General features: G+C 45.4%; 2 protein-coding genes across 3 annotated transcripts in view; one reads left to right on the top strand and one right to left on the bottom strand.

Annotated features, from left to right (window-relative positions):
• The window catches only part of fstl5 (follistatin-like 5), a 279,655-nt gene that overhangs the window by 89,094 nt on the left and 163,711 nt on the right, over positions 1-26,850 (top strand). For both annotated transcript variants that reach the window (XM_015951097.3, XM_015951089.3), the window contains exon 4: positions 25,414-25,662. In XM_015951097.3, the coding sequence (XP_015806583.1) occupies positions 25,414-25,662 (249 nt within the window). The remainder of the gene's footprint in view (positions 1-25,413; positions 25,663-26,850) is intronic.
• Positions 16,867-21,195, bottom strand: LOC139069637 (uncharacterized). Its single transcript, XM_070550295.1, has 2 exons — positions 19,379-21,195; positions 16,867-19,318 (listed from the first exon to the last, which is right to left on the bottom strand). Exon 2 carries the CDS (start codon positions 18,889-18,891, stop codon positions 16,867-16,869), a length of 2,025 nt encoding a protein of 674 aa, XP_070406396.1. The 5' UTR covers positions 18,892-19,318; positions 19,379-21,195.

The following is a 26,850-nucleotide window of genomic DNA, read 5'->3' on the forward strand; positions in this document are numbered from 1 at the left end:
CCATGGTCTTGATTCGGAAAAGGGAAGAATGCCTTCTCTGGGTCAGGGATGAGGTCCTGCCCCAAGTGGAGGAATTTAAGTATCTGGGGGTCTTGTTCACAAGTCAGGAAAAACTGGAGTGTGAGATCGATAGGCAGACTGGTGCTGCATCTGCAGTGATGCGGGCGTTGTACCAGTCTGTCGTGGTGAAGAGAGAGCTGAGTCAGAAGGCGAAGCTCTCGATTTACCGGTCGATCTACGTTCCTACCCTCACCTATGGTCATGATCTTTGGGTAGTGGCCGAAAGAACAAGATTGCTGATACAAGCGGCCGAAATGAGTTTTCTCCAAAGAGTGGCTGGGCTCTCCCTTAGAGATAGGGTGAGAACTGTGGCCATTCGGGAGGGGCTCGGAGTAGACCCGCTGCTCCTCCACAATGAGAGAAGCCAGTTGAGGTGGCTCAGGCATCTGGTCAGGATGCCTCCTGGACGCCTCCCTGGTGAGGTTTTCTGGCCATGTCCAACTGGGAGGAGACCTAAAGGTAAACCCAGGACACGTGGAGGGACTATGTCTCTCACCTGGCCAGAGAATGCCTTGGGATTCCCCCGGAGGAGCTGGCCCAAGTGGCTGGGAAGAGGGAATTCTGGGCTTCTCACCTTAGGCTACTGCCCCCGCAATCCGACTTCGGATAAGCGGATGAAAATGGATGGATGGATGGATGGACAGACTGTAGTGTAGGGACTATATAGCTCAGTGGAATGAAAGGAACATCATCAATGTTTCAGACAAAGTGTGTTACTATGCTTCAAAGGGTTGAAAGATCTCATGCCTCAAATAGATCCTCATGAAATGTTCAAAGGTTGTTTATGCCACCAGGAGTAGTGTCATGGTACTTCAGTCGACATGGTGGGGTGGAAGGAGCAAATTTGAGCAGGTAACAAACTCCTCTGTTAAGAGCTGGATGTTACACATCTTTGAAACTGTCAGCTTATCTTATAGGAAGCATCTTTTGGAATTTAAGACTATGTCTTTATAGATTCAAGCTTTCCGTTTTTGGACAAAGCACAGTTTCACACCAATCAGTGTCTTACATTGGAAGCTTTTGGCGGGTTTTAGGTGTGATGGTAAGTTGTGAGATTTCTGTTTTGCTAGTTCAGTTTGTGTGTATATATATATATATATATATTTTTTTTTTAATTTATTTTCTTTTTTTACTTTCAACGTGTGCTTCACTGTGTTTCAGTTGTCATGAGTGCTTGCACTAGTTACTGTAGAATTTCTTTCATGTACTGTGTCAAAAACATTATTTTAGAGGTTTATGAACCTTCGACAATAGTTTTTCATTTGTATAAAATATAAAAACTTGCTTAAACTTTATTTACCAAAAAGTAAAATAAAATAAAATACAAAACAGCACATCAGAATGGAAAAAGTGTTCAGATGAGAGTTTAGATATTTTCTAGAACAGAAGCAAGGTCTGTCTGCTTTCACTCAAGCATTTTCAGATATCATGACCTGAATTACTGAATATTTTCACAAACATTCACGTTCAAGTGGGATTTGAGTTGTATTTTTATTTCAGTGTCTAGATAGAAAATTTGGGGCTTTTTCCGGATTTTATTTAGTCAATGTTTGATTTTATTTTCTAAAGTCCATATTAACCTCCCAATGTGGCCAATGAGAAATCCTTCAAGCTGTTTTCTCACATCCACGAGTGCACATTTAGGCAGTAATGTAGTTTTCACCCAAGAAAATTTTGTTCAGAGGCTGAAAAAGTGGCTGTCTATTTCCTCAAATTATAAAGTAAAATGCTGTCTAATGATCACAGGTTTGTTTAAATGGCTTTAGGCAAAAATGGTTCCCTTTGGCAAATAAAAACCAACACAAAACAATGCATGCATACAACTTGTCCTCTACAAATGCATTGGCAGTTAAATATATTTTGCCATAAATGTCATGAATAGTTGTAACTAAAATGTTAATTTAAGAAATGCTTCAAAAAGTAATACTACTACTAAACTGTGAACTAAAGTATTTGCACGCCATTCATCCATCTTCATCCGCTTATCCGGAGTCGGGTCGTGGGGCAGTAGCCTAAGTTTAGAGGCCCAGACTTCTGTCTCCCCAGCCACTTGGGCTAGCTCCTGCGGGCGAATCCCAAGTTATTCCCTGGCCAGGTCAGAGACATAGTCCCTCCAACGTGTCCTGGGTCTACCTTTAGGCCTCCGCCCGGTTGGACGTGGCTGGAAAACCTCACCAGGGAAGCGTCCAGGAGGCATCCTGACCAGATGCCCGAGCCACCTCAACTGGCTCCTCTCAATGTGGAGGAGCAGCGGGTCTACCCTGAGCCCCTCCTGAATGACCGAGCTTCTCACCCTGTTTCTAAGGGAGAGCCCAGCCACTCTTCGGAGAAAACTCATTTCAGCCGCTTGTATCCTTGACCTCGTTCTTTCGGTCACTACCCAAAGCTCAGGACCATATATAAGGGTAGGAACATAGATCGACTGGTAAATTGAGAGCTTCGCCTTCCGACTAAGCTTTCTCTTCACCACGACAGACCGGCACAACCCCTGCATCATTACAGATGCAGCACCAATCCGCCTATCGATATCACGCTCCAGTTTCCCCTCTCTCATGAAAAAGACCCGAGATACTTACACTCCTCCACTTGGGGCAGAACCTCATCCCTGACCCAGAGAAGGCATTCTACCCTTTTGCGAATCAAGACCATGGTCTCAGATTTAGAGGAGCTGATTCTCATCCCAGCTGCTTCACACTCGGCTGCGAACCGCTCCAGCGAAAGCTGAAGATCAGGTTCTGATGAAGCCAGCAGGACCACATCATCTGCAAAAAGCAGAGACCTGATTCTCAGGCCACCAAAACGGATGCCCTCCACACCTTGGTTGCGCCAAGAAATCCTGTCCATAAAGGTTATGAAACGAATCGGTGAAATAGGGCAGCCTTGGCAGAGTCCAACTCTCACTGGGAACGAGCCAGACTTAAGCCTGATTTATGCTTCTCCGTCTGCGTCAGTGCGGAGACACGCAACGCCATTATCCGTCCTTGCGTAGGGCACGCAAGTACGTACGGAGTCGAGCCCACTTTTTTAAACATCCGTCGAACTAGACGGATTACGCAAGCTTGTGATTGGTCAGGACGCCGCTGTTGTTTACAGCGCCGCCATTGCAAAGAGAGCCGAGGAAAACTAGCAGCAGACACGGAGAAGCTTGAAGAATACCTCGCGAAAAAACTCTAAAAATATGAACATTTAATTCTCCCGTGACTGGAGGAGTGAAAAGATGCGCAGCAAGTGTTTTATTTGTGGACGGAAATGACAGGAAACATGGATTTAGAGGTGGGGAGCGCATGAAGCGGTGGGAGAATGAGAGACAAATATGTCCGTGTTAAAAGTCTCTTATATAGACAAAAACACAATATAAACACACGATCTTGGACCGATACATGACAGGATACCACAGAACAGCACCACGCCCTCTGTGGTCCTGCCGGGCAATTGCTTTGCAACACTCTCCAGGAGACGGAGAAGTATGAGAGCAAAACGCTTCCGTCAATCCGTGCGTGTCTGTCCCTTGCGGAGCTGACGGAGAAGCATAAACCAGGCTTAACTGCCGGCAATGTGGACCAAGCTCTGACACCGGTCATACAGGGACCTAACAGCCCGTATCAGAGGGCCTGGTACGCCATACTCCCGGAGTACCCCCACAGGGCACCCCGAGGGATGCGGTCAAATACCTTCTCCAAATCCACAAAACACATGTAGACTGGTTGGGCAAATTGCTACACACCCTCCAGGATCCTCCTAAGGGTATAGAGCTGGCCCAGTGTTCCACGGCCAGGACAAAACTACATTGCTCCTCCTGAATCTGAGGTTCAACAATCCGGCGGACCCTCCTCTCCAGGAAGGCTCAGGAGTGTGATCCCCCTGTAGATAGAACACGACCTGTGGTCCCCCTTTATAAATAGGGGAACCGCCACCCAAGTCTGCCAGTCCAGTGGGACTGCCCCCGATGTCCACGCAGCCAACACAGCCCCACAACATCCAGAGCCTTAAGGAACTCCGGGCGGATCTTATCCACCCCTGGAGCCTTGCCACAGTGGAGCTTTTTAACCACCTCAGTGACCTCAGCACCAGAGATTTGAGAGGCCAACCCAAAGTTCTGCTTCCTCACTGGAAGATGTGTCGGTGGGATTGAGGAGGTCTTCGAAGTATTCTGCCCACTGATCCACAACGACCTGAGTAGAGGCCAGCAGCACACCGTCCCCACTATAGACAGTGTTGGTAGCGCACTGCTTTCAGCATCAGCATCCCCGAACCGCCGGTGTCCACCAGCGGGTTCGGGGGTTGCCACCACAACAGGCACCGACGATCCTGCGACCTCAGCTCAGGTCGGCCGTCTCAAACATTGGAGGCACGGAACAGGGTCCATTCAGACTCAGTGTCCCCTGCCTCCCCCGGAACATTTTGGAAGTTCTGTCTCAGGTGGGAAGCTCCTTCTGACAGGAGAGACTGCCAGACGTTCCAGCAGACCCTCGCAATGTGTTTGGGCCTGCCTGGTCTTACTGGCATCCTCCCTCACCACCTGAGCCAACTCACCACCAGGTAGTGGTCAGTTGACAGCTCCGCCGCTCTCTTCACCCAAGTGTCCAAGACATGCGGCCGCAGGTCAGATGAAACAACAACAAAGTCGATTATCGAGCTGCGGCCTAAGGTATCCTGGTGCCAAGAGCACTTATGTACACCTTTATGTCTTAGCATGGTGTTCATTATGGACAATCCATGACGGGCACAGAAGTCCAATAACAAAACGCCACTCGAATTCAGATCAGGAGGGCCGTTCCTCCCAATCACACCTCTCTAGGTCTCACTGTCGTTGCCCACGTGAGCGTTAAAGTCCCCCAGCAGAACGAGGGAGTCACCGGAAGGTGCGTTTTCTGGCAGGCCCTCCAAGGTCTCCAAAAAGGTTGGGTAGTCTGAACGATAGTTTGGTGCATAAGTACAGACCACAGTCAGATCCCATCCCCCCCACACGTAGGCGGAGGGAGGCTACCCTTTCATTCACTGGGGTAAACCCCAATGTACAGGCACCAAGATGGGGGGCAACTAGTATGCCCACCCCTGCTCGGTGCCTCTCAGTGGGGGCAACTCCAGAGTGGTAGAAAGTCCAGCCCATCTCAAGGAAACTGGTTCCAGAGCCAGAGCCATGCATTGAAGTGAGTCCGACTATATCTTGTCGGAACCTCTCAACCTCACACACCAACTCAGGTTTCTTCCCCACCAGAGAGTTGACATTCCGTGTGCCAAGAGCCAGCTTCTGTAGCCGAAGATCAGACCGCCAAGGTCCCCCCCCAACTACCACCTGTCATACACTGCACCTGACCCCTTTGGCCCCTCCCACGAGTGGTGAGCCCATGGGAAGGGGAACCCACGTTTCCTCTTCGGGCTCTGCCCGGCTGGGCTCCATGGGTGAAAGCCCGGCCACCAGGCGCTCGCCAACGTGCCCCACCTCCAGGCCTGGCTCCAGAGGGGGGCCCCAGTGACCCACATCCGGGCGAGGGAACATGGTTTCCATTTATATAATTCATCATATCAGGTCTTCGGGCTGCTCTTTGTCTGATTCCTCACCTAGGATCTGTTTGCCATGGGTGACCCTACCAGATGCATAAAGCCTCAGACAACTTAGCTCCTAGGATCATTGAGAAACTCAAACCCCTCCACCATGGTAAGGTGACAGCCCAGGGCGAGGCAGTATTTGCATGAATAGTCAAATTTAAAATGTTTGTGTTGCCAAAGATTCTTCACATATCTGGAGCTTTTTAGAGCCTCAGGAATCTGCTTAGTGCATTGATGCAATGTGTTAGCTGAAGTTAAAAAGCAACAGCAATGTGAAGTTTGACTATAATTTCAGTTTATTTTGTTTTATCACTTTGCTATTGGATGTTTACCAGCTCCACTTGGTGCATAGAGCAAGCTCATACTCTGTTGTTTACTACATCCAGTTCTCTCTCAGGACTCAGAGCTCTTGTAATGGAAAATATAAACCGAGTGCTAAACCAACAGTGTTGGTTTATATCAAAGGAATGAAAAGACAAACTTAGAGGTTGGTAGTATTCTTAGAGTGATTCAAAACATCTAGTTTGTTTTGATTAAATTGATGAGGCCATTTAGATTCAGTCTGAGCACCAGAGATGCTGAAAGGCGGCTTGAATGGCTCTACATGGAGATCAGGCTGTCCTGCATTTGTAGAGGACAATTTGATAGTGATGTCTTAATCTGTCAGTAAATACTATCTGATTATGCTGACCATGTCCAAGAACGTGTTATCGTCTTACACAGCATTCACCGCATTATGCATGCGTGGAGTGGCGATGCCCTCCAAATGATGATCTGCCAGGGCCTTAGTGTTCTCTGCATGCTCTACGTAAAGGTTAATGTTCTACCACCACAGAGCATATTTTCATTTCAATATTTAATTGGATTTAATTTTAAATGTATTTTACGGTTCAGTATCAAAACCAAAGCGTCAGTGTTGAGAGGTCCCGAAGGCCCACATCCCAACTTGCCTTTTTATAAATGTTTGGATGATATTGTAGTTCCCTTTTCTTATTTGGCTTTTCACGTGGGAAAAGAAATGTACCAGACAATTACAAATGCATTAAAACATGTAATGAAACGCTACCAAAACCCTCAATGTGGCTTAACGTCCAAGTTTCATTAATGCACAAATGGAAGATAAAAATAGTATTTGTTTGTTTGCTTTTTCAACCAAAAAAGTTTACCAGTCTTTAAAAGGGAGGTGTGGATCCCATAAGGGAAATTAGAATCACCCAGAAGAAGAAATCTCAGAGCTCTGAAGCACCTTAGAGATGTTTCACTATGAAAATGTATTTCACACATGATAATGGAATAGACTTCATTGATCCCACAGTGGGAAAATCCACTTGTTACAGCAGCATGAACACTTAGAGAATAATTAGAAGAAAAACAATAAGGCAGTGAGCTCTTATTGTAACCTTCGACCATATAAAACCACAAATAAAAATTTTACTTGCAGCATACTGTGAGGGAGTAAAACATAATCAGGTTTTATTAGGTTAGGGAAATATAAGGAAACATGTGAAATACTCTAGCAATTATTAGGGATGTACCAGTACCACTTTCAAACGGATACGATACCAATACTTGGATCTGAGTACTCGCCTATACCGATATCGATACATTTACCACTCAAAAAAATGCAATGAATTGGAATACAGGTTTCATTTTCTTTGCTGCTTTCAACAGGAAAAAAACTGTGAGGTAGATGGGGGAAAAAAAAAAAAAAAAAAAAAAAAATATATATATATATATATATATATATATATATATATATATATATATATATATATAAACAGAAATTATCACAGAACTAAAAAAAATTAGGTGACCAGAAATGACGAGTTAGAGTGAAGTCACTTTCAGCATTGATATTGATTTCTGGTATCTCTTAACTTTTACCAATGGCGATACTGGTATCGATACCAGTATTGGCATCGGTTCATCCCTAACATTTATCAAAATACAGGTTCTTCTCAAAAAATTAGCATATTGTGATAAAGTTCATTATTGTCTGTAATGTACTGATAAACATTAGACTTTCATATATATTAGATTCATTTCACACAACTGAAGTAGTACCAGCATTTTATTGTTTCTAATATTGATGATTTTGGCATACAGCTCATGAAAACCCAAAATTCCTATCTAAAAAAGATTGCATATTTCATCCAACCAATAAAAGAAAAGGTTTTTTTTATACAAAAAAGTCAACCTTCAAATAATTATGTTCAGTTATGCACTTAATACTTGGTCGGGAATCCTTTTGCAGAAATGACTGCTTCAATGCGGCGTGGCATGGAGGCAATCAGCCTGTGGCATTGATGAGGTGTTATGGAGGCCCAGGATGCTTTGATAGCAGCCTTAAGCTCATCCAGAGTGTTGGGACTTGCGTCTCTCAACTTTCTCTTCACAGTTTCCCACAGATTCTCTAATGTCAGGAGAGTTGGCAGGCCTATTGAACACAGTAATACCATGGTCAGTAAACCATTCACCAGTGTTTTCGGCACTGTGAGCAGGTGCCAGGTCATGCTGAAAAATGAAATTTTCATCTCCATAAAGCTTTTCAGCAGATGGAAGCATGAAGTGATCCAAAATCTCCTGATAGCTAGCTGCATTGACCCTGCCCTTGATAAAACACAGTGGACCAACACCAGCAGATGACATGGCACCCCAGACCATCACTGACTCTGGGTACTTGACACTGGACTTCAGGCATTTTGGCATTTCCCTCTGCCCAGTCTTCCTCCAGACTCTGGCACCTTGATTTCTGAATGACATGTGTTGGGGTTATTAGGAGCGAACAATTCGTAAGCGTTAACTTACTTTTGGATTCTTCAATAAATTCTGTAAATATGGGAATATTTACTGATTTATTAATTAATTAAGATATTCTTAGATATACGGGGCACCATTCCCCTTTTTCCGGGGAAAAATTGAATCCAAAACTCTTATCAGTCTTTCTTGAAGTTCGTAGAATCCTTGGAGCAGAGACTTCTCTTCGACACAACAAAGCTACTGGAGACGAAAATCTGAATTTTATAACGTTTAATTAACAATTTGTCAAATGAATAAACAGTGGAATAGATGAATAATAACCGTGTGATATGATTGAAGATGGATGTGTTTGCATGTGATGGAGGATGTATGAATGGGGTCCTTTGTTCTCACAAAGGAGTAGTGTGTATGTGTGTGTGTGTGTGCGTGTGTATGGATTCAAAATGGAGTCTTGAATACAAGATGGCTGACCCCTTTGTCTGGCTAAAGTGTGGGTGGCAACTTGCACTTTAACTTCCAAAGCACTTAGAATCAGTAGTAACTTAACCTTAAATCACTCAAAACATTTCAAAAGATCATGAAACAACACAAAAGATTAATCACAAATTAATATCTTTTAGTTTCAGCCTGGCCATGACAGAAACCATTTTAAGATACCAAACAATGATCAATAAGCAGTTTATTCTTTCAAAATGACCCGACGGACGTGTTTGGGACGAAAGAGGAAAACACGAAGCTACTTTTTAAGCAATAGACGCGGTTTATTGCTTATTTGAGACTATAGAGGAAACGGGAGAAGAAAAGGAGAGAAAAAAATGAGTTTCCTGATCACCAAAGCAGCAAGGCGTCCCCCGCTGTTATGACTTGACGGTTCTCCGTTTTTCTCCGCAGTTTCCGGCGTCATCCGTCGGTTTGATGCTTTCTCCGTTGTTTGGCGTTCACGAGTGTTTCTCCACGGGCTGGACAGAGACAGCAAAGTTTCTTTCTGTGCTGAGTTATAACTTACAGCGTTTCTGAGAGCTGGATGGAGTTGTTGTTTCCCTCCGCAGTTCTGTGTCCTCAAACATCAGCTGGAGGGGAGCAGAAACGAGCAGATCTGATGGGCTTGCAGTTTAGTTTCCAGCAGTTCCGTGGCTCAACTTGGCACTTAGAGCTTCCGCGTGCTCAAGTTGTCGGAGCGTCGATAAGCGTGTCCTTACCGCCAGGTATCCTGGGCAAAAGAACGAGGTTTCTTTGTCTCATTCATGATTTATAGTCTTTGAAGTCGCGGGAAAGCTCCAAGCTCCCGCCTCCCGCAGATCGTGTTTCTGGTATTAGGCGGTGACGTCATCACAATGCTTCCGTGTGCAAAGCATCATGGGAAATGAAGTTTCTTGGCGCTGATGTGATTATTTGCTTTTCAGAGCAATTTAAGCACAGTCATTTTGGAGAAAATCACTGCATAGTAATTTCCTCATGAGGTCAGACCCTCAACATTCCCCCTTTTGGTTTCGGGGATCGCGCCCAAAGCTCGATCGTCGGAAGCACAGATGGGTTTGTTCCTCATGAACGTAGGTCGACTTGATTGTCGGAAGCACAGGTGGGTTTGTCCCTTAGGACGTTGGTCTCCTTGGACGCCTTTGTCTTTGGTCTTTGTCTTGGATCCTGGCGCCTTTGGTCTTTGATCCTGGTCAGGCACAAAGAGGATAGGAAACGGGATAGTCCCCAACGCGCATAACGAGAAGAAGCCACTCACGCAGGTGGTACGCAATGATGATGTCGTCCATGCGAGAGGTAGTAGTGTAGAAGGAGGAAGGTCGGTGGGCGGTTAACTCCACGAGGGGACACAAAGGCATCTCACCGCCGGCCATACAGTTCAGTTTATGGAGCACGCGGTGATGTACGAGGTCCATAGTTCGCAAACGCGCATTGACCTATGTGGTCCCAAGATTCCCCCCTTTTTGGTCCAAAGGGTGGATCAGGACAGTCTTTGGGCTAAAACAAGGACCATAAAACTAAGAGGTACTACAATGTGCTGGTGCGTCAGACAGAGTCATTGACAGACTGAGCTGGGCCGGCACATAACCACTAGTTAATATGTGACCAAGTAAGAAACAAAAAAATACAGAAAACCCAAAAAAACAAACATATAACATATAACATCCAAGAAAATTCATAGCAACCTTGAGGTCTCATAAAATACATTCTTAGGTAATACATTCAGTGTGTAGCTTATAAAGAATGTGACATAATGCAACACTCAGATAAAAATGTGAGGTAGACTAAAATGAGAACTACTCTTAGGTTTACAGAATAACAAAGAAAATGTTGCTCACCCCCTTTAGACAGGTGTGGTACATTCACGCTTGGAGTCTCCCCGAACGCGGTTACGAGGCACACCGTAGGTGAGCAAGTGCATCTTATCTTGGAGTTTATTAACACGCCTGTAGGCGGAATAAGCAATCACGGCCGTGATGAGCCATTCCATCCCCAGGGCGACCAATGTGCAGATTAAAGTCGTATAATCTGTGTCAATGTAGCGTCTTGGGCGTCAAAGTAAGTTCACGCGGGTTTTGTGTGAACTTAACAAAGTTGGTTCCTTCAATCAGTAATTGTTGGTCAATTTCTAAATCGAAGGCAAAGTTATAACCCAGGAAAGCGTCCATGATCTCAAACTCTGAGTCATGCTGTTCGAGGTTGAGGTGATGGAGTGTCAGGTTTCTAGTTCAAAGTGGAAATGCCTACCGTCCTTTCAAATACCAATGTTCAGCATCGACCTAAACCTATAGATGTGAGGTGTCACAATTATGGGAACGTTTAACAGGAAACCGAGTTCTAATTTTTTTTTCCAACGTGAATGGGCATTGCACTACTTAGGCTGTACGCTAGGTGGATTTGTGAAAGGTGCACAGTAGAGGGGTTGCAGCTGTCAAGCTAACTTTGAGCAGGTCCAGTGGTACCAAGTACGGGGAAATACGACTTTCAACCAAGCTGTCCAGCGTGGAACTTACTTCCCTGAGCAGGTCCTACATCAAATCTCTCACCACTCGTGTGTACACAATATCCTGAGGTATGGTTTCAGACAAAGTCTTGATTGCACGTAGAGATTCATTAATCAGAGCCTAGAATAGGTACCAGAGCACCCTGTAAGGTTTTAGTAGGTACATCCTGTTAGCGGTCTAGGAAGGAGTTTCTCTTGGTTAGTGAAAGTGACGGGGGGGGGGGGGGGGGGGGGGGGGCTGGTTCTTTGTCGGTTAGTACATGTTAGTGGGTTAAACGTGCACTTCCCCCCCTTTTTCATTTCCATGCATAGAACTATGTAGCGACTACGTCTACCTCCTGCGGGGAGTCTGGTCTCTGTACCCGCGGGGATGGTTTGACGTAGGGTTTGATTTGGTTTGCATGTACCCATTTGTAGACAGGCTCCTGTCTCGCTTTGGTGATGCGTAACCTGTATGCAACTGGAGAGAGTTTTGCCACGATCTCAAATGGTCCTGACCAGCAGGGCAGGAACTTCTTAGGTTTGCGTGCCGGTTGGGCGAACCGAAAGTAGAATACTTTGTCACCCACCTCGTATTCGCGGCTGGTTGTCTTTTGGTCGTAGTAGGCTTTAGCGCCTTCTACGTTGGTCTCCAGTTTCTTCTGAGCGTGCGCGAACGTAGCTCTGAGGTGTGTTTTCAAGTCTGCCACATACTGATGAGCGGTATAGGCAGTGGCAACACTGACATCCTCTGGGTGATACAGGAGGTGCAGTGGTAGAGTCATCAGTCTGCCGGTCATCATCTCAAAGGGCGTAACCCCTGTGGATCGCTGGGGAGTGGACCGTATGGCCATCAGGACCAGAGGGAGCTTGACGTCCCAGTCCTTCCCAGTGGAGCAGACGTACTTTTTGAGCATAGAGACGACCGTGCGGTTCATCCGTTCGACCTGTCCGGATGACTGTGGGTGATAGGGGAGGTGGAATCTCACTTCCACTCCCAAAAGTTCAAACAGGGACATCATTACACTGGATGTGAAATGAGTTCCTCGGTCAGAGTCAATGCAGAGTGGAAGTCCCCATCGACTGAAAACGTGGTTAATCAGCAGTACAGCGGTTGTGACGGCTGTATCGTTTGGCGCTGGAAGGCACTCCACCCACTTTGTGAAACTGCAAGTTAGAGTTAGCATATATTTGTTTCCTCTTGCCGATTTGGGAACCGGTCCAACCCAGTCGATCTGCAGGTGGGACCAAGGGAAGGTTATTCCCCTGCGTTGCAGTGGTGCTCTAGCAAGCGGCTGGGAGGGTTGAAACTGGGCACAGACGAGGCAGCCTTGGACATAGCTGTGTACGTCCTTGGACATCGACGGCCAATATGCTACTTCTGTCAGTGACGCGAGCGTAGCTTTTGCTCCGCGGTGACCTCCAACCGGAGTGTCGTGGGCGTAGGCAAGCATTACTCCTCTGTGGTCGAGTGGAACGACCCAGCGCGGCGGGCTGTGATCGTCACGTATGTAAACTAACAAATCGTTTTGTAGTTTCAGATGCGCGAGTTGACGATGCAGGGTTACCAAATCTCGGCTTGCGCCAGTAGGTGGTGACGGTTGTTTAGACATCGGGCCCTTTTGGAGAAGCTCGCGGATGAGCTTCAGGTCAGGATCTTGTTCCTGCATGGTGACTAGGTCCGCGTCATGTGGTTGTCTGCCTAGAAACACGGGTACCCCAATGTTCTGAGGTTCGTTTGCCTGTTTAGCATGGCGACGAGTAATCGCACAGACCTCGTGAACGGCCTTGGGAGGAAGCCACTCGTCTTTGAATTCCCAACAGGTTCCCTGGTCAGCACCGAGCTTAGCAAGGCGGTCAGCTTCGTCATTACCATCTTTCTCCGGACCTAGGGTCCTGGAGTGACCTTTGACCTTTTTCCAGTAGACCATTATGCCTTTCTCAGTGGTGAGCAGATCACACGCTAGGAATAACTCCGAGTGTTTCACGTCTCTGTTCCTGGCGTTTTTCATGTTGTTCTCCTTCCACATGGGGAAGTGAGAGATGAAGCTGTGTCTAGCGTAGTTTGAATCAGAGCAAAGGACGATTTGAGTGATGTCCAAGGCTGCCGCCTGCTGGAGGGTTATCAACACTGCAGCAATTTCGGCGTACTGACTAGACTTTTGGCCCAACCGGTAGTGATTTGGTTGCTTAGTGTCACAGTCCACCCAAACGACTCCAACCCCAGCACGGAGCTGGCCTTCGTGAAGATAGGCACATCCGTCAGTGTAAACTTTCGGAAGCCCTTGGCAAACATTCTCATCAAAGTAGCGATGATTGGATGCGGTTGGGTAGACTGCGGCAGGTGTGTCCAGGGGGCCCATGACGGAGTCAGAGTCACAGTGCTGGCAGCCAGCTAGCCCTTGTCCTAGCGCTAGCTTGGTGTTCTGACCATACTTGACCTCAATGTTGTATCCTTGGAGCACCATCATCCACGTCGCAATGCGGCTGTTTGACACTCTTCCTTCGCGCAGACGCTGGCTGTTTAGGAAGGTGGCAGGCTGATGACACGTTTTAATGATCACTTTCTGTCCACCGATGTAACTACGAAAGTGTTCGACGGCCCAGACTGTAGAGAGGAGAGCTCTCTCGCAGTCTGAGAACTGGAGTTCCACCTTGCTCAGAGGCTTGCTGGCGTATGCCACAACTCTCATGTCCTGATCGTGTTTCTGCTTCAAAGCAGCGCTCAGGCAGTGAGAGGAGAAAGTAGCCTCTATGTAGAACTCTTTATCCTTGTCTGGGTAAGCCAGACAGGGTGCGGACGCCAACTTCTGTTTTAGGAACTGGAAGGAGTGTTCTTGGGGTCTGTCCCACACGAAAGGTGTGTCGTTCTGAAGCAGCTCAGTGAGGGGCCTCGCTATTTCAGCGTACTCCTCAATGAACTGCCTGGAGTAGTTGCAGACTCCGAGGAAGCTCCTGAGTTCGGTCAGATTAGCTGGGGCTTTGATGTCCTGAATGGCTCTAATGCGTCCCGCTTGGGGCTCGACTCCATTAGGGCCAACCAGCAGTCCAACATACTCCACTTTGGTTCGACACCACTGTCCCTTGAGAATCGCCAATTTAGCTCCGGCGTCAGCGAGCTGTTGCAGCACGTGACGGAGTTCGGCCAGGTGCTCCTCGAAGGTTCGACTCCTCATCAAGATGTCATCGACATATATGAGGTTCCCTCTGGAAGCAGCATCTGACATGGCTTTGTGGAGGAAGATGTTGAACTCGGCAGGTGAGTTAGAGTAGCCAAAGGGGCAGCGGTTCCAAGTATATTGGCGATTTCCAAAGGAGAAAGCCAGTTTATACTGGTCCGCCGGCTCAACCTTCATGGTCCAGAAGCCGTTGGCTACGTCAACCGTAGAGAAGAAACGAGCATCTCTGACTCTGGCTAGCTCCTGATCTAAATGGATCATAGGCCACCTGGAGAGAGGTACTCGTTTGTTCAGTGCATGATACTCTATGGTGAGACGCCATTTCCCAGTCGGTTTCAGAACCGGCCAGATGGGAGAGTTGTAAGTGGAGTTACACTCTCTGATGATGTTTTTCTCCTTCAGCTGATCGAGGATCTCTTGGATCGACTCATAAGCAGCGAGGGGAATCTTGTACTGACGTACAAAAGTAGGAGGGGCATTCGGGTTCGTTGGAATGCGAACCGTATGCAGGTTTGTGAGTCCACAGTCCAGGGAGTCCCTGGATAAGACGGACTGAAACTCATAGAACAGGCTTCTAAGCTCTGCTCTCTGCTCCTCTGACTCCAGCGCATCCGCTTTGTCAAGCTGCTGGCTGACTTCGGCCTCGAAGCCGTCATAAGGTTCAGAGGAGGAGGGTCTCTGGTGTTCCGGGCTTTCAACCGGTGACTCAGAGGGTTGAGTATTTATTGCAAAAACCGTTAGACACTGACCGCCGTCAGTATCTAAGGTTGCACTGCAAATGGGTTCCTCAGGAAGGGCTTCATGCCGCTTGATGGTAATCATTTGTGAAGGGAAAGTACTGAATGTGTCTACACCAACCTGTCTGTCGTTCAAGAACAACGGAAGTTGTCCGATCACGGGGACTGAAAGTTCGAAGTCATGGAATGAGCTATCTATCAGCATGCCCAAGGGCTTTCCTGCCGGCATGTGGATAGGACTCTGGGTCGGATTTTCGACCAACAAGTATGCAGAACGATTGTTCAGCTCCAAGAGTGGCGTGCCACAGACGGCTAAGTTGAGCTCCAAGAAGTGTGGTGATGGCTGGAAGAAGGCCTGTGTGCCTGGCAGCTTCTGATGCTTCATCAGAGTCAGACGAACAGGCACTCCTTTGACCAGTGGGGGCAGAACCGTGCTGGCCTCAACCACTGCACGGCAGGCCTGTGGAATGGTCTGACCGGACAGCAAGTGTTCAGGGCCTTCTGAGCGAGGCTCAGAGGATGGTGTGGCTCGGGCCCAAAGGACTTGATTGCAAGTGTCCAGCTGGGCACCGAGTCGAACCAGCAGATCTGCTCCGATGAGTGCAGGTGGATCAAGCTGTGGTATGATGCTGAATGTATGTGTGAGCTGTCTTGCTCCAAGTTGGATAGTCAGAGAGCAGACCTCTGGCGCTTTCAGGAGCCTCTGCGGCCAAGTAGGTGACAAGAGCCGATGGCTACGTGTCACACTGACCAGAAGGGGGTCCTTCTGACGCAGGTGTTCCAACGTCTGCTGGCTGATGGCTGACTTTTCAGACCAAAGAGCAAGGCGAGCATCTGAGATGTGGGTGCAGTTGATGGTAAGACCACCAACTATGTGTGGTGCATATGGCTGCAGGCTGACGTTCTTCAGCGAGCAGAGAAAAGATGAATGTGCGCGGAGCGGAGTTCCAGGAGCGGTTTCGTGCCTTTGCAGGCGGTCATCGTCTGTGGGAGCCGTAGGAAGGGGCATGACCTTGGAACAAGGGTTTTGCGGCTCACTTATGCTGACTTCAAGAATGGAGGATGGTCGGCTGCTATCCGGGTTCCAGGGCTTAGGTGTTTCCACCTGGGCCCACAGTTGACCCTTCTGGCAGTCGATGAGGGGAGCTAGACGTTCAAGCAGGTCCTGACCAATGAGAAGTGGTTCAGTGTCTAGCTGGCAGACATAAAACGGGTGAACCAGAGTCATGTCTTGGAAGGTGATATCCAGCCACGCCCGGTGAGTGATACACTCCCGGGTCTGGGTGTAGCTGGTGATTTTCAGGTCACAGGGTTCTACCTGGACTGGTTTCCCGAGCGACCGCATGGTGTCAGACACGCGATGGAACAGTGTGGAGCACATCAGGGTGATTTCTGAGCCGGTATCCAGCAGAGCATCAACCTGTATGCATCCACCTACGTTGGTGCTACAGTACAAACGGCGAGCATGATCATGGTTTGTTAAGTCACCAAGGAACTTCAGAAATTTAGTATCAGGTTTCTCTGGGGGGTAGATTTCAGGAGACTCCTGTGGTCTACCAGTAGTGTTTCCCCAACTGATCAGGTAAGTCCTGGCCACGCTGGGGGGTTGAGCCACGCCTAGTCATGCGGACGTTGGCTCTGAGTCTGGCTTCTTAGAAGCAGACTTTGGTGCAGGGGTCTCATCTGCAGATCTCAGCTGTTCCTTCTGTTTAGCTAGGAACTGCTGAAACATCTCCTGGAGGTCGGCTTTGGTCAAGTACTCACTTGCGGACTTGTGTTCGGGACCTACCTGTGGGCGGCGCTCCTTAAACCTTCCACTGTTCCGACCTGCTTGCCGTTGGTTTTGGTTGGGCCACTTCCTGTCTGATTGTCCAGACCTAGGCAGCCAATCAGCACCCCCCTTCCCCTGTTGAGGAGATTGGGACTGCTCTCGCGGTTTAACAGGTCTAGGTTTAGCAGATTTTGGCTTAGTGGGTGGAGCTTCTGTGCCTTCGAGCTCCAAACGCGGCTCGGCGTCGGGAGCTAGGTGCATAACGCGGTGATGTGCGTCAGGCTTTTGGGGCTTTCCGCCGGCTTCCCAAGCCTGTTGAGCGTATCTCCTAATCTCCTGAGTTGTCAGTTTTTTAATCCGACAATACATTGAGACTTCGGAGCGAACACACTCGTGCAGGTTGTGAATGAACAGGGATCTGAAGGCAGGGTCTTCCTCGAGCCCAGGGCCGTTTCGACCTTGGAAATAAGCACTTTTGAGTCGGCGATAATACTCTCTGGGGGGTTCGTTCCTCCCGTGTTTGATGGAGAAGGCCCCCATTGTAGCTGACGCAGAGTCTGCATACGTGGCGTATTCATCTCTCAACGCTCGGCAGAGCGAGGAGTACCGATCACGAATGTCAGGTGGTAGAGTTTCCATGAAACCGTGCACCGTTCTAGATGTGGTTTTCCAAATTAGCTTGAGCTTTTCCCTTGAAGAGGGTGCTGGAAGATCAAGCAGACAACGTTCTATCTCCCTGAGATAATCGTCGACATTGGATTCATTGGTGTTAGGATCAAAACGTTCTACGTCTTTAGCTAGCGATTCAATTTGACGTACACGGAGCCCTGACTCACGGTACGGCGCGTCATCCTCTGACTCTGACCCACGGTCTGTCTCAGAAGGCGCTGGATATCGCTGGTGTGCTCTGGGCTCCCAATGTTGACTCCTGGGGCCCAAATCGGGGTTCGGCATGTTGTGGCGGGCTGCTGGCACGTCACGTGGGTGTCTTGGGAGGTCCTCCTCCCGGAGCACGTCTGCGAAGTGCAGCCTGCGTCTTTCAACTGGGGCTTCTGCGTAATACGCTCTGTCCGGGTACGGACTGGCGTATGATGCTTTGTCCTGCAGCTGGTTATCGGCATGCCGAATACCGGAGTAGCTAGGATGGGTAGATGGTTGAGGTGCAGCTTGGGCTTGTGCATAACCCCAGCCGGCACCTTGCACCCTTCGTGGACTGGGGGAGCGGTCTAAATAGAGGTGCCGCTCAGCTGGTCGACTTCTCACAGATTGAGAAGGCCGTGAAGATGAGGGTGGTGGTCCAACCTGGGGTTCGAGGGCGAACTGCCCTCGGCCCCTAGATGGTCCTGAATGCCCTATAGTGTGTATAGGGAACGGGGCCGAAGGTTGGAACAGATGAGCTTCATCTCTCCCCTGCGGCGTGCGTCCGTCCAGAGAGTCCTGGTGTTTCCCCCCTTCCCACTGTCTGTTGTCATCAGCAGAGGGGGGCAGGGTCTCCTCCCCATCTTCCCCAGAATCGGTGCGGGTGTCGTCTTCCTCGATCAGCCTTCCATTTCGCTGTTTTTCAGCTAGCATACTCTGGAGGTTCATGATCTTCTGACCACGTTGGAGTCCTCTCTGATAGAGGATCAGGGCTAACTTAGCTAAGTGAACCTGGATTGGTTTTGTACCATCCGGGTTTTCTATTTGATCAATTACAGCTTCTAGCTCGACGCTACGCTGTTCTTCAGTGAAATCCCTAGAAGGGTAGTCGGGTTCTCGAGCAACCGCGACCAGTTTGGACAATATTTGTCCAGAAAGTAGGCCAGGTTCATAGTCGTGGGCCGCAGCGCCACCTGGTTGCTGGGAGTTGGTCAGTTCACTACTCTGTCCCTCCATTTTTAACAACCGAACCAAAAATAGCCTAGTAGAGCTTCTGCAGATAGCTCAAGCTGCACCTTTTGGGCAGCAACTGCTAGCTTTGTAGCAGAAAAACACTAAATTAACCTTTGTGCGCACAGGTTTTAGCGTTTTAAGATTGCACGGAATGCCGTGACTAACGCCTAAAATACTATTCCTTTCAGTATTTTAGCAAAAGCTGGTGCGTTGCCGTAGCAACGTCTTACAACACTTGCAGTGTTAAATATGCTAGTTATTCCTTCAGAATATTAGCAAACAAGGTGTTATCAGTCTTTGAGTGAAGGTTTCAGTTAGTTACAATAGCCACTGTGAGTTAAAGTCGCTAAATTAGCAGTTAATTTTAGCCTAAAAGGGTTAGTCAGAATTACTTACACGCTGCACCTTTAATGAGGAACTGAATTTTAACCTAAAAGGTTAGCCAGAATTAATTACACGATGCACCTTTAAGGAAAAGCTGAATTTTAACCTAAAAGGTTAGCCAGAATTAATTACACGTTGCACCTTTAAGGAAAACTGAATTTTTAACCTAAAAGGTCAACCAGAATTAATTTACACGTTGCACCTTTAAAGAAGCACTGAGTTACTGGTGAGAGTTCGATGCAGCTTCCTGCTCAGCGAAATCAGCACCACTCTGTTGCTGGTTCAAGGCTGAACAACGGATTATTTTTAATTCAAGCTCTTTGGATTTATTTGTTTGTTTGTGCCGGATAGAAATCTCTGTGTATCCAAGCCTCACACGGCCGCACCAATAAAATGTTGGGGTTATTAGGAGCGAACAATTCGTAAGCGTTAACTTACTTTTGGATTCTTCAATAAATTCTGTAAATATGGGAATATTTACTGATTTATTAATTAATTAAGATATTCTTAGATATACGGGGCACCATTCCCCTTTTTCCGGGGAAAAATTGAATCCAAAACTCTTATCAGTCTTTCTTGAAGTTCGTAGAATCCTTGGAGCAGAGACTTCTCTTCGACACAACAAAGCTACTGGAGACGAAAATCTGAATTTTATAACGTTTAATTAACAATTTGTCAAATGAATAAACAGTGGAATAGATGAATAATAACCGTGTGATATGATTGAAGATGGATGTGTTTGCATGTGATGGAGGATGTATGAATGGGGTCCTTTGTTCTCACAAAGGAGTAGTGTGTATGTGTGTGTGTGTGTGCGTGTGTATGGATTCAAAATGGAGTCTTGAATACAAGATGGCTGACCCCTTTGTCTGGCTAAAGTGTGGGTGGCAACTTGCACTTTAACTTCCAAAGCACTTAGAATCAGTAGTAACTTAACCTTAAATCACTCAAAACATTTCAAAAGATCATGAAACAACACAAAAGATTAATCACAAATTAATATCTTTTAGTTTCAGCCTGGCCATGACAGAAACCATTTTAAGATACCAAACAATGATCAATAAGCAGTTTATTCTTTCAAAATGACCCGACGGACGTGTTTGGGACGAAAGAGGAAAACACGAAGCTACTTTTTAAGCAATAGACGCGGTTTATTGCTTATTTGAGACTATAGAGGAAACGGGAGAAGAAAAGGAGAGAAAAAAATGAGTTTCCTGATCACCAAAGCAGCAAGGCGTCCCCCGCTGTTATGACTTGACGGTTCTCCGTTTTTCTCCGCAGTTTCCGGCGTCATCCGTCGGTTTGATGCTTTCTCCGTTGTTTGGCGTTCACGAGTGTTTCTCCACGGGCTGGACAGAGACAGCAAAGTTTCTTTCTGTGCTGAGTTATAACTTACAGCGTTTCTGAGAGCTGGATGGAGTTGTTGTTTCCCTCCGCAGTTCTGTGTCCTCAAACATCAGCTGGAGGGGAGCAGAAACGAGCAGATCTGATGGGCTTGCAGTTTAGTTTCCAGCAGTTCCGTGGCTCAACTTGGCACTTAGAGCTTCCGCGTGCTCAAGTTGTCGGAGCGTCGATAAGCGTGTCCTTACCGCCAGGTATCCTGGGCAAAAGAACGAGGTTTCTTTGTCTCATTCATGATTTATAGTCTTTGAAGTCGCGGGAAAGCTCCAAGCTCCCGCCTCCCGCAGATCGTGTTTCTGGTATTAGGCGGTGACGTCATCACAATGCTTCCGTGTGCAAAGCATCATGGGAAATGAAGTTTCTTGGCGCTGATGTGATTATTTGCTTTTCAGAGCAATTTAAGCACAGTCATTTTGGAGAAAATCACTGCATAGTAATTTCCTCATGAGGTCAGACCCTCAACACATGCAAAGTTAGCTTTCATCCGAAAAAGTACTTTGGACCACTGAACAACAGTCCAGTGCTGCTTCTCTGTAGCCCAGGTCAAGTTCTTTTGCTGCTGTTTCTGGTTCAAAGGTGACTTGACCTGGGGAATGCGGCACCTGTAGCCCATTTCCTGCACAGGCCTGTACAAGGTGGCTCTGGATGTTTCTACTCCAGACTCAGTCCACTGCTTCAGCAGGTCCCCAGGGTCTGGAATCGGTCCTTCTCCACAATCTTCCTCAGGGTCCGGTCACCTCTTCTCATTGTGCAGCGTTTTCTGCCACACTTTTTCCTTCCCACAGACTTCCCACTGAGCTGCCTTGATACAGCACTCTGGGAACAGCCTATTCATTCAGAAATTTCTTTCTGTGTCTTACCCTCTTGCTTGAGGGTGTCAATGATGGCCTTCTGGACAGCAGTCAGGTCGGCAGTCTTACCCGTGATTGCGGTTTTGAGTAATGAACCAGGCTGGGAGTTTTTAAAAGCCTCAGGAATCTTTTGCAGGTGTTTAGAGTTAATTAGTTGGTTCAGATGATTAGGTTAATAACTTGTTTAGAGAACCTTTTCATGATATGCAAATTTTTTTAGATAGGAATTTTGAGTTTTCATGAGCTGTATGCCAAAATCATCAATATTAGATACAATAAAAGGCTTGAACTACTTCAGTTGTGTGTAATGAATCTAATATATATGAAAGTCTAATGTTTATCAGTACATTACAGACAATAATGAACTTTATCACAATATGCAAATTTTTTTAGAAGAACCTGTAAATTTGCCCATTCTCGTGTCAAATGTCTGGCTAAAATTAGGCAGGTGCAAAGAGATTGTGCTTCTTTAAAGATTTGTTTGTTAGCAGGATTACTCCAAAAGTATTAAAAGATTAGCATGAAAGCGTCATCAAAGGTGGAGAATATTTGGATTTTGATTTCATGAACCTGAACTGAATTATTTTTACTCAGTCTTGGAACATTTTGGGATCCTGTTTTAAAAAATGTTAAATCTAGTGAAATTTGTATTTTTTATGATTTAGCTTATGATACCAGGACTCTAAACTGTAATCAGTTGGTCACATTTTACTATGAAATATTTGTGGTAAAATATTACTGTTCGCGTGAACCGAAATGATTTTAAATGGTCTGTATTTGATATAGAACCTCCTAGAGTCCTGGAACCCCCAAGTCACTTTGCAACATGATCAGTCAATGACCCATTCATACACATTCACACCCAGGTAAAGAAGTTTTTTTTTCTTTTATGCAAATATGTGTATTTAAATGCCATGTAATGCAACATGGGATGCAATTGGAGTCTTTCTACAGTATGTTCACATCTTTAGTGACAATTTAGAACCAGACAACCGTTTATTTTAAATACAGCTGCTGCATTTAATAATTTGTTTTCATTAACAACTGGCCAATGCATGCATCGTTCTGCTGTTTCTCTTGAAGTGACACATTGAGTTCAGTGCCACAGCGTTTCCCTACCCTACTAGGACACCATTGGGCCTTGCTAAAATTATCTGAAATGGATCAAAGAACAAAGTGCACCAGACTTCCCAGATACCAAATGATATTTATGGGGAAACGAGCCAAATCCACACATCCCAAGAGCGTAAGATCTAGTGTTAATGCCCTGGTGTCATACTCTCAGGACACCCCAGAAAGAGACCATGTCCACAGTAGTCAGAACTTTTGGCTGAAAACAAAGAGCTGCTCAGTAAAATAAGTGCATATGTTTATTTTATTTTATTTTATTTTTTTTACAAAACATTTAAAATTTAAATAACTATCTTGTCTATATTTTAAAATGTAACATATCAATGGTGAACATCTGCCTTAGCACAATCAGAGTAAAGAGTCACGTGATTACCAAAAGAAGAAAAACAAATCACTATGCCCTTTGCTGACCATGCTGGTGGCAAAGGAAGCCTGGCTGTTTGACACAAACTCCCTGAATAATCATTACGGCATTGAACCGGGGAATTAATAAACCAGCAAATTGACTGACTCCAGTTGGGTCACAGTGCTCACACTTGCATTTGGTCTAAATCCTCTCTGATTGCTAGAGGATAAGGCAGGTCTGTTTGGGGAGATGTCAGGGATATGAGTGAGCCTCTTTAATTCACTTTGTTTACCCTGATGCCTGACTATTTAATCTGGGTTCAGAAATGATGCTCAGGTCTCAAAGTTTTTTTTTTTTTTTAGTTTTTTTTTATGAAATGTGAAGATTTAGCTTAGTGAGGGTCTGTAGAACTCTGCCAGAATGAGTTACACCTTCGGCTTTGCAATTGAAATCCATTACCTCTAAATCAGTACGCAGATGAACAAATATCACATAAATATGTACACAGAATAGTAATGAGATGGAATACATATACTTATGCTAACTACAAAAGGCATATTTTCATCAGTAGTTTCTGGTGAAGGCATAGATAGTGTTGCTTTAGGCTTAGTAACTTATCTTGTTACATCAGAGTAAATGTCGTTGTCTGGTTAACTGTTATTGGTTTCATCTCATGTTTTTTCACTCAGCCTTTTTGTTCTCTAGTGTGATGTCTCTTGGTTGAAGAATTGTTTAATTTGTAAAAAAAAACAATAAATAAATAAATAAAAATTACAAGAATTCACCTGTTTAGTTAGTAACACATCTAGATAAAAGAAACAATGGCTGGAGCTAACTGGTCCTGAAATGCTTTAATAGGGTTAGTAAAAAAAAAAAAAAGTCTTCTTCGGAGTTAGCAACTCTGAAGAAAGGGCCCTTATCGCCCCCTGTGGCCAGAATATTCCACTTGTTCGTGGATAGCGGTTCGCTCTGTTGGAAGCTGAAATACCTGGTGCTGCAGTAAGCTTCCAACACTTTTCCTGCATGTTTTAGATCATGAACACAGCTGATTTGTTTTAGTGATGAACCACTATTGTAGACACTAATGAAGGCTGGGGAGACATACGGTAACAGGCAGACCTTTAAATCAAGGTGTTAAAAAATATGCACAATGTTTGTGAATTAAATTAATCCTGAAATCTGAAATATGGACAGTTACTGCCCAGCTGTCATAGCTGCAGAATTTTAGTCTATCTCACCTTATCTCTTAAACTCGTTAAAGGAGTAAATAGTCTTGTATGTTTTAATCCTATAGCCACTTTCTTTCATGATGGCCGTCCGTTCTTGCACCACATAAACCCCTCCTACTTAAGTCATTCAGTGTAAAGTGTTTATCTGTAGAGTGGAAGATATGAACATGCAAATTGTCATATTGGCAATGGTCTTCATTTAATGACTTGTTCTGTTTTAGGAATGTTTATTAAATTGTTTATATGACCATTTAGAAAAAAAAAGAGTTTAAAAATTGACAAAAATAACTTTAGATTGTTGAAACATTTATCATCTGTATATTTGTGGTTTTATGAGTTCAATGAAAAAGCTTTTTGTGAAGCAGTCTCTATATGAACAGCTTTAGCCTTGTGCATAAATAATCCATTATATCAATACAAACTGCAATTTGCTAGGCAAGTAATGTTTTTTCTTTGATTTACTGTACATCACATGAAACGAGTGTCCATAATGAATAGACAAGTAAATAATGCTTTTCCATTTTCAAGGTCTTTTACTAAAATAAACAAATAAACAAACATGTAGCATCTTGAGTTTAGTTCTTCTGTTTTAGAAATGTGTTCCTTTAAAAAATTAATAAACTATTATTAGTATTATCATCTGCGATGGACTGGCTCTCTGTCCAGGGTGTACCCCGCCCGATTGCCCATTGACCGCTGGAGATAGGCACCAGCCCCCCCCCCCCCCCCCCCCCGATAATGATGATGATAATAATTATAATAATAATAATAATAATAATAATAATAATAATAATAATAATAATAATAATAATAATAATAATTTGTTTTCAAAGAATATTCATCTGAAATTATTATTCCTTCCAGGTACTGATGTAATTTTCAAAGGGAAATTAACATCTTTAGGAATTTATAACAACATATTTCCATTCATTGGGTGATTTTTTTAATTAGTTTCTTATTTTTTAATCTGATACTTTGTGATAAGAAAATACATAAACCAATTCTAATGAGAACCTCCGTTGTGCCATTAGGATTTAAAATAAGATCTAGATTTGATTCACTTTGGAATGTAACTTCTAATGTAAGTTCTTCATCTTTTTGATGATTTGGGAAGGTGCACACATTTGTCAGAAAAAAAAATCATTGTTTTGCTTTCCTTTCTCCTTCTCATTTTTGACTCTAGGATATATGGGACACAGTGCCTCCCCAGGTCCATGTGAACACAAGTACTGTGGTTTGGGACGCCATTGTGTGGTCAACTATGAGACTGACCAAGGAGAGTGTAGGTGCTTGGATCGCTGTAAACCACACTATAAACCTGTGTGTGGTTCTGATGGGAAGCTGTATCAGAACCATTGTGAACTCCATCGGACCTCCTGTCTAAGGGGACACAGGATTACCATCATGCACAGTGAGGAGTGCTTTTACAAAGGTAAGGTCACGTGGCCTTTCTCTACTGAATGGTGTGTCTAGTCTGGCAACTGATCCAAAAGCCATGTTTCCACTATAGGAAATCTGTGAAATTTATGGGAGGGAGGAAGGTGGCAGGAAAAATATGCTGGCTCACTCATCTCAGCTGTTGTCTCCATACAGAATTGGCCCTTTCAAAACTTGATGGTAACATATCACAAATCTTTCAGCTGTGTGTGACATCACTGATCAGCACCAAAAGATGTCCATGGACAATAATTTCTTTAAGAGCAGGTTGTCCAGTAATCAGAAGGTTGCAGATTTGAGCCCAGTTACCACCAGAGAATGCTGCTGTTGTGTCCTTGGGCAAGGCACTCAACCCACCTTGCCTGCTGATAGTGGTCAGAGTGACCGGTGGCGCCTGTGTACGGCAGGCCTCGCCTCTGTCAGTGCTCCCTAGGGCAGCTGTGGCTACATCATAGCTCATCATCATCAGCGTGTGAATGTGTGTGTGCATGTGTGAATGACTGATTGTGTTGTGAAGTGCCTTGGGGGGTTGTAGGACTCTACGAAGGCAATATACACATGTTTATGTTTATTCATTTAGCAGACGCTTTTATCCAAAGCGACTTACAATTTATAACCTATAGGGCATGTTGCGATCAAATAAAAGCCATATACCATTTGAACATTTTCAACATTTAAAAACTCTTCCTATATTACAAATTTCGGTTGTTTGGTGACATCAGCTATGTAATTTTCTACTGAGTTTCAACCAATCAACACAAATCCCACCCTGTGACTCAACTGGGCTGTTTGGGAGTACACACCCCATGCCAGGTAATTGGTTGGTCCCAGAAATAACCTGGAAAACAGCCTTTTTCTGGCCAGTTCATTGAAATGGAGACACATGCACGCCACAAAGGTTTGGTGAAATTACGCTGACGTTCTGATGGTGGAAATGGGCCTAATATGTAAAACTAAAAGTCCTGTTGCATCTGTAGATTTAAGGATTTCATTTGGTTTAATTCCCTGGTGAGGCAGGTGTGATGATGCATTTAAAGTGTTTGGCAGGTAACCAACCCTCACTGAGTTATATCCTCTAAATCATCTGCTCAATGGTGATCTAATAGTTGATGCCTTAATTATTAATACTACATCAATGCAAATGTTTCCAGTAATTTTAGGGGAAAAAATACTTAGTGTCTTG

The sequence above is a fragment of the Nothobranchius furzeri genome, chromosome 1 (genome assembly GCF_043380555.1).
Source record: "Nothobranchius furzeri strain GRZ-AD chromosome 1, NfurGRZ-RIMD1, whole genome shotgun sequence".
Lineage (NCBI taxonomy): Eukaryota > Metazoa > Chordata > Actinopteri > Cyprinodontiformes > Nothobranchiidae > Nothobranchius > Nothobranchius furzeri.

Bases quoted from the DNA above. Each gene is read 5' to 3' on its own strand.
- LOC139069637 (XM_070550295.1), bottom strand. From the start codon at position 18,891: ATGGAGGGACAGAGTAGTGAACTGACCAACTCCCAGCAACCAGGTGGC.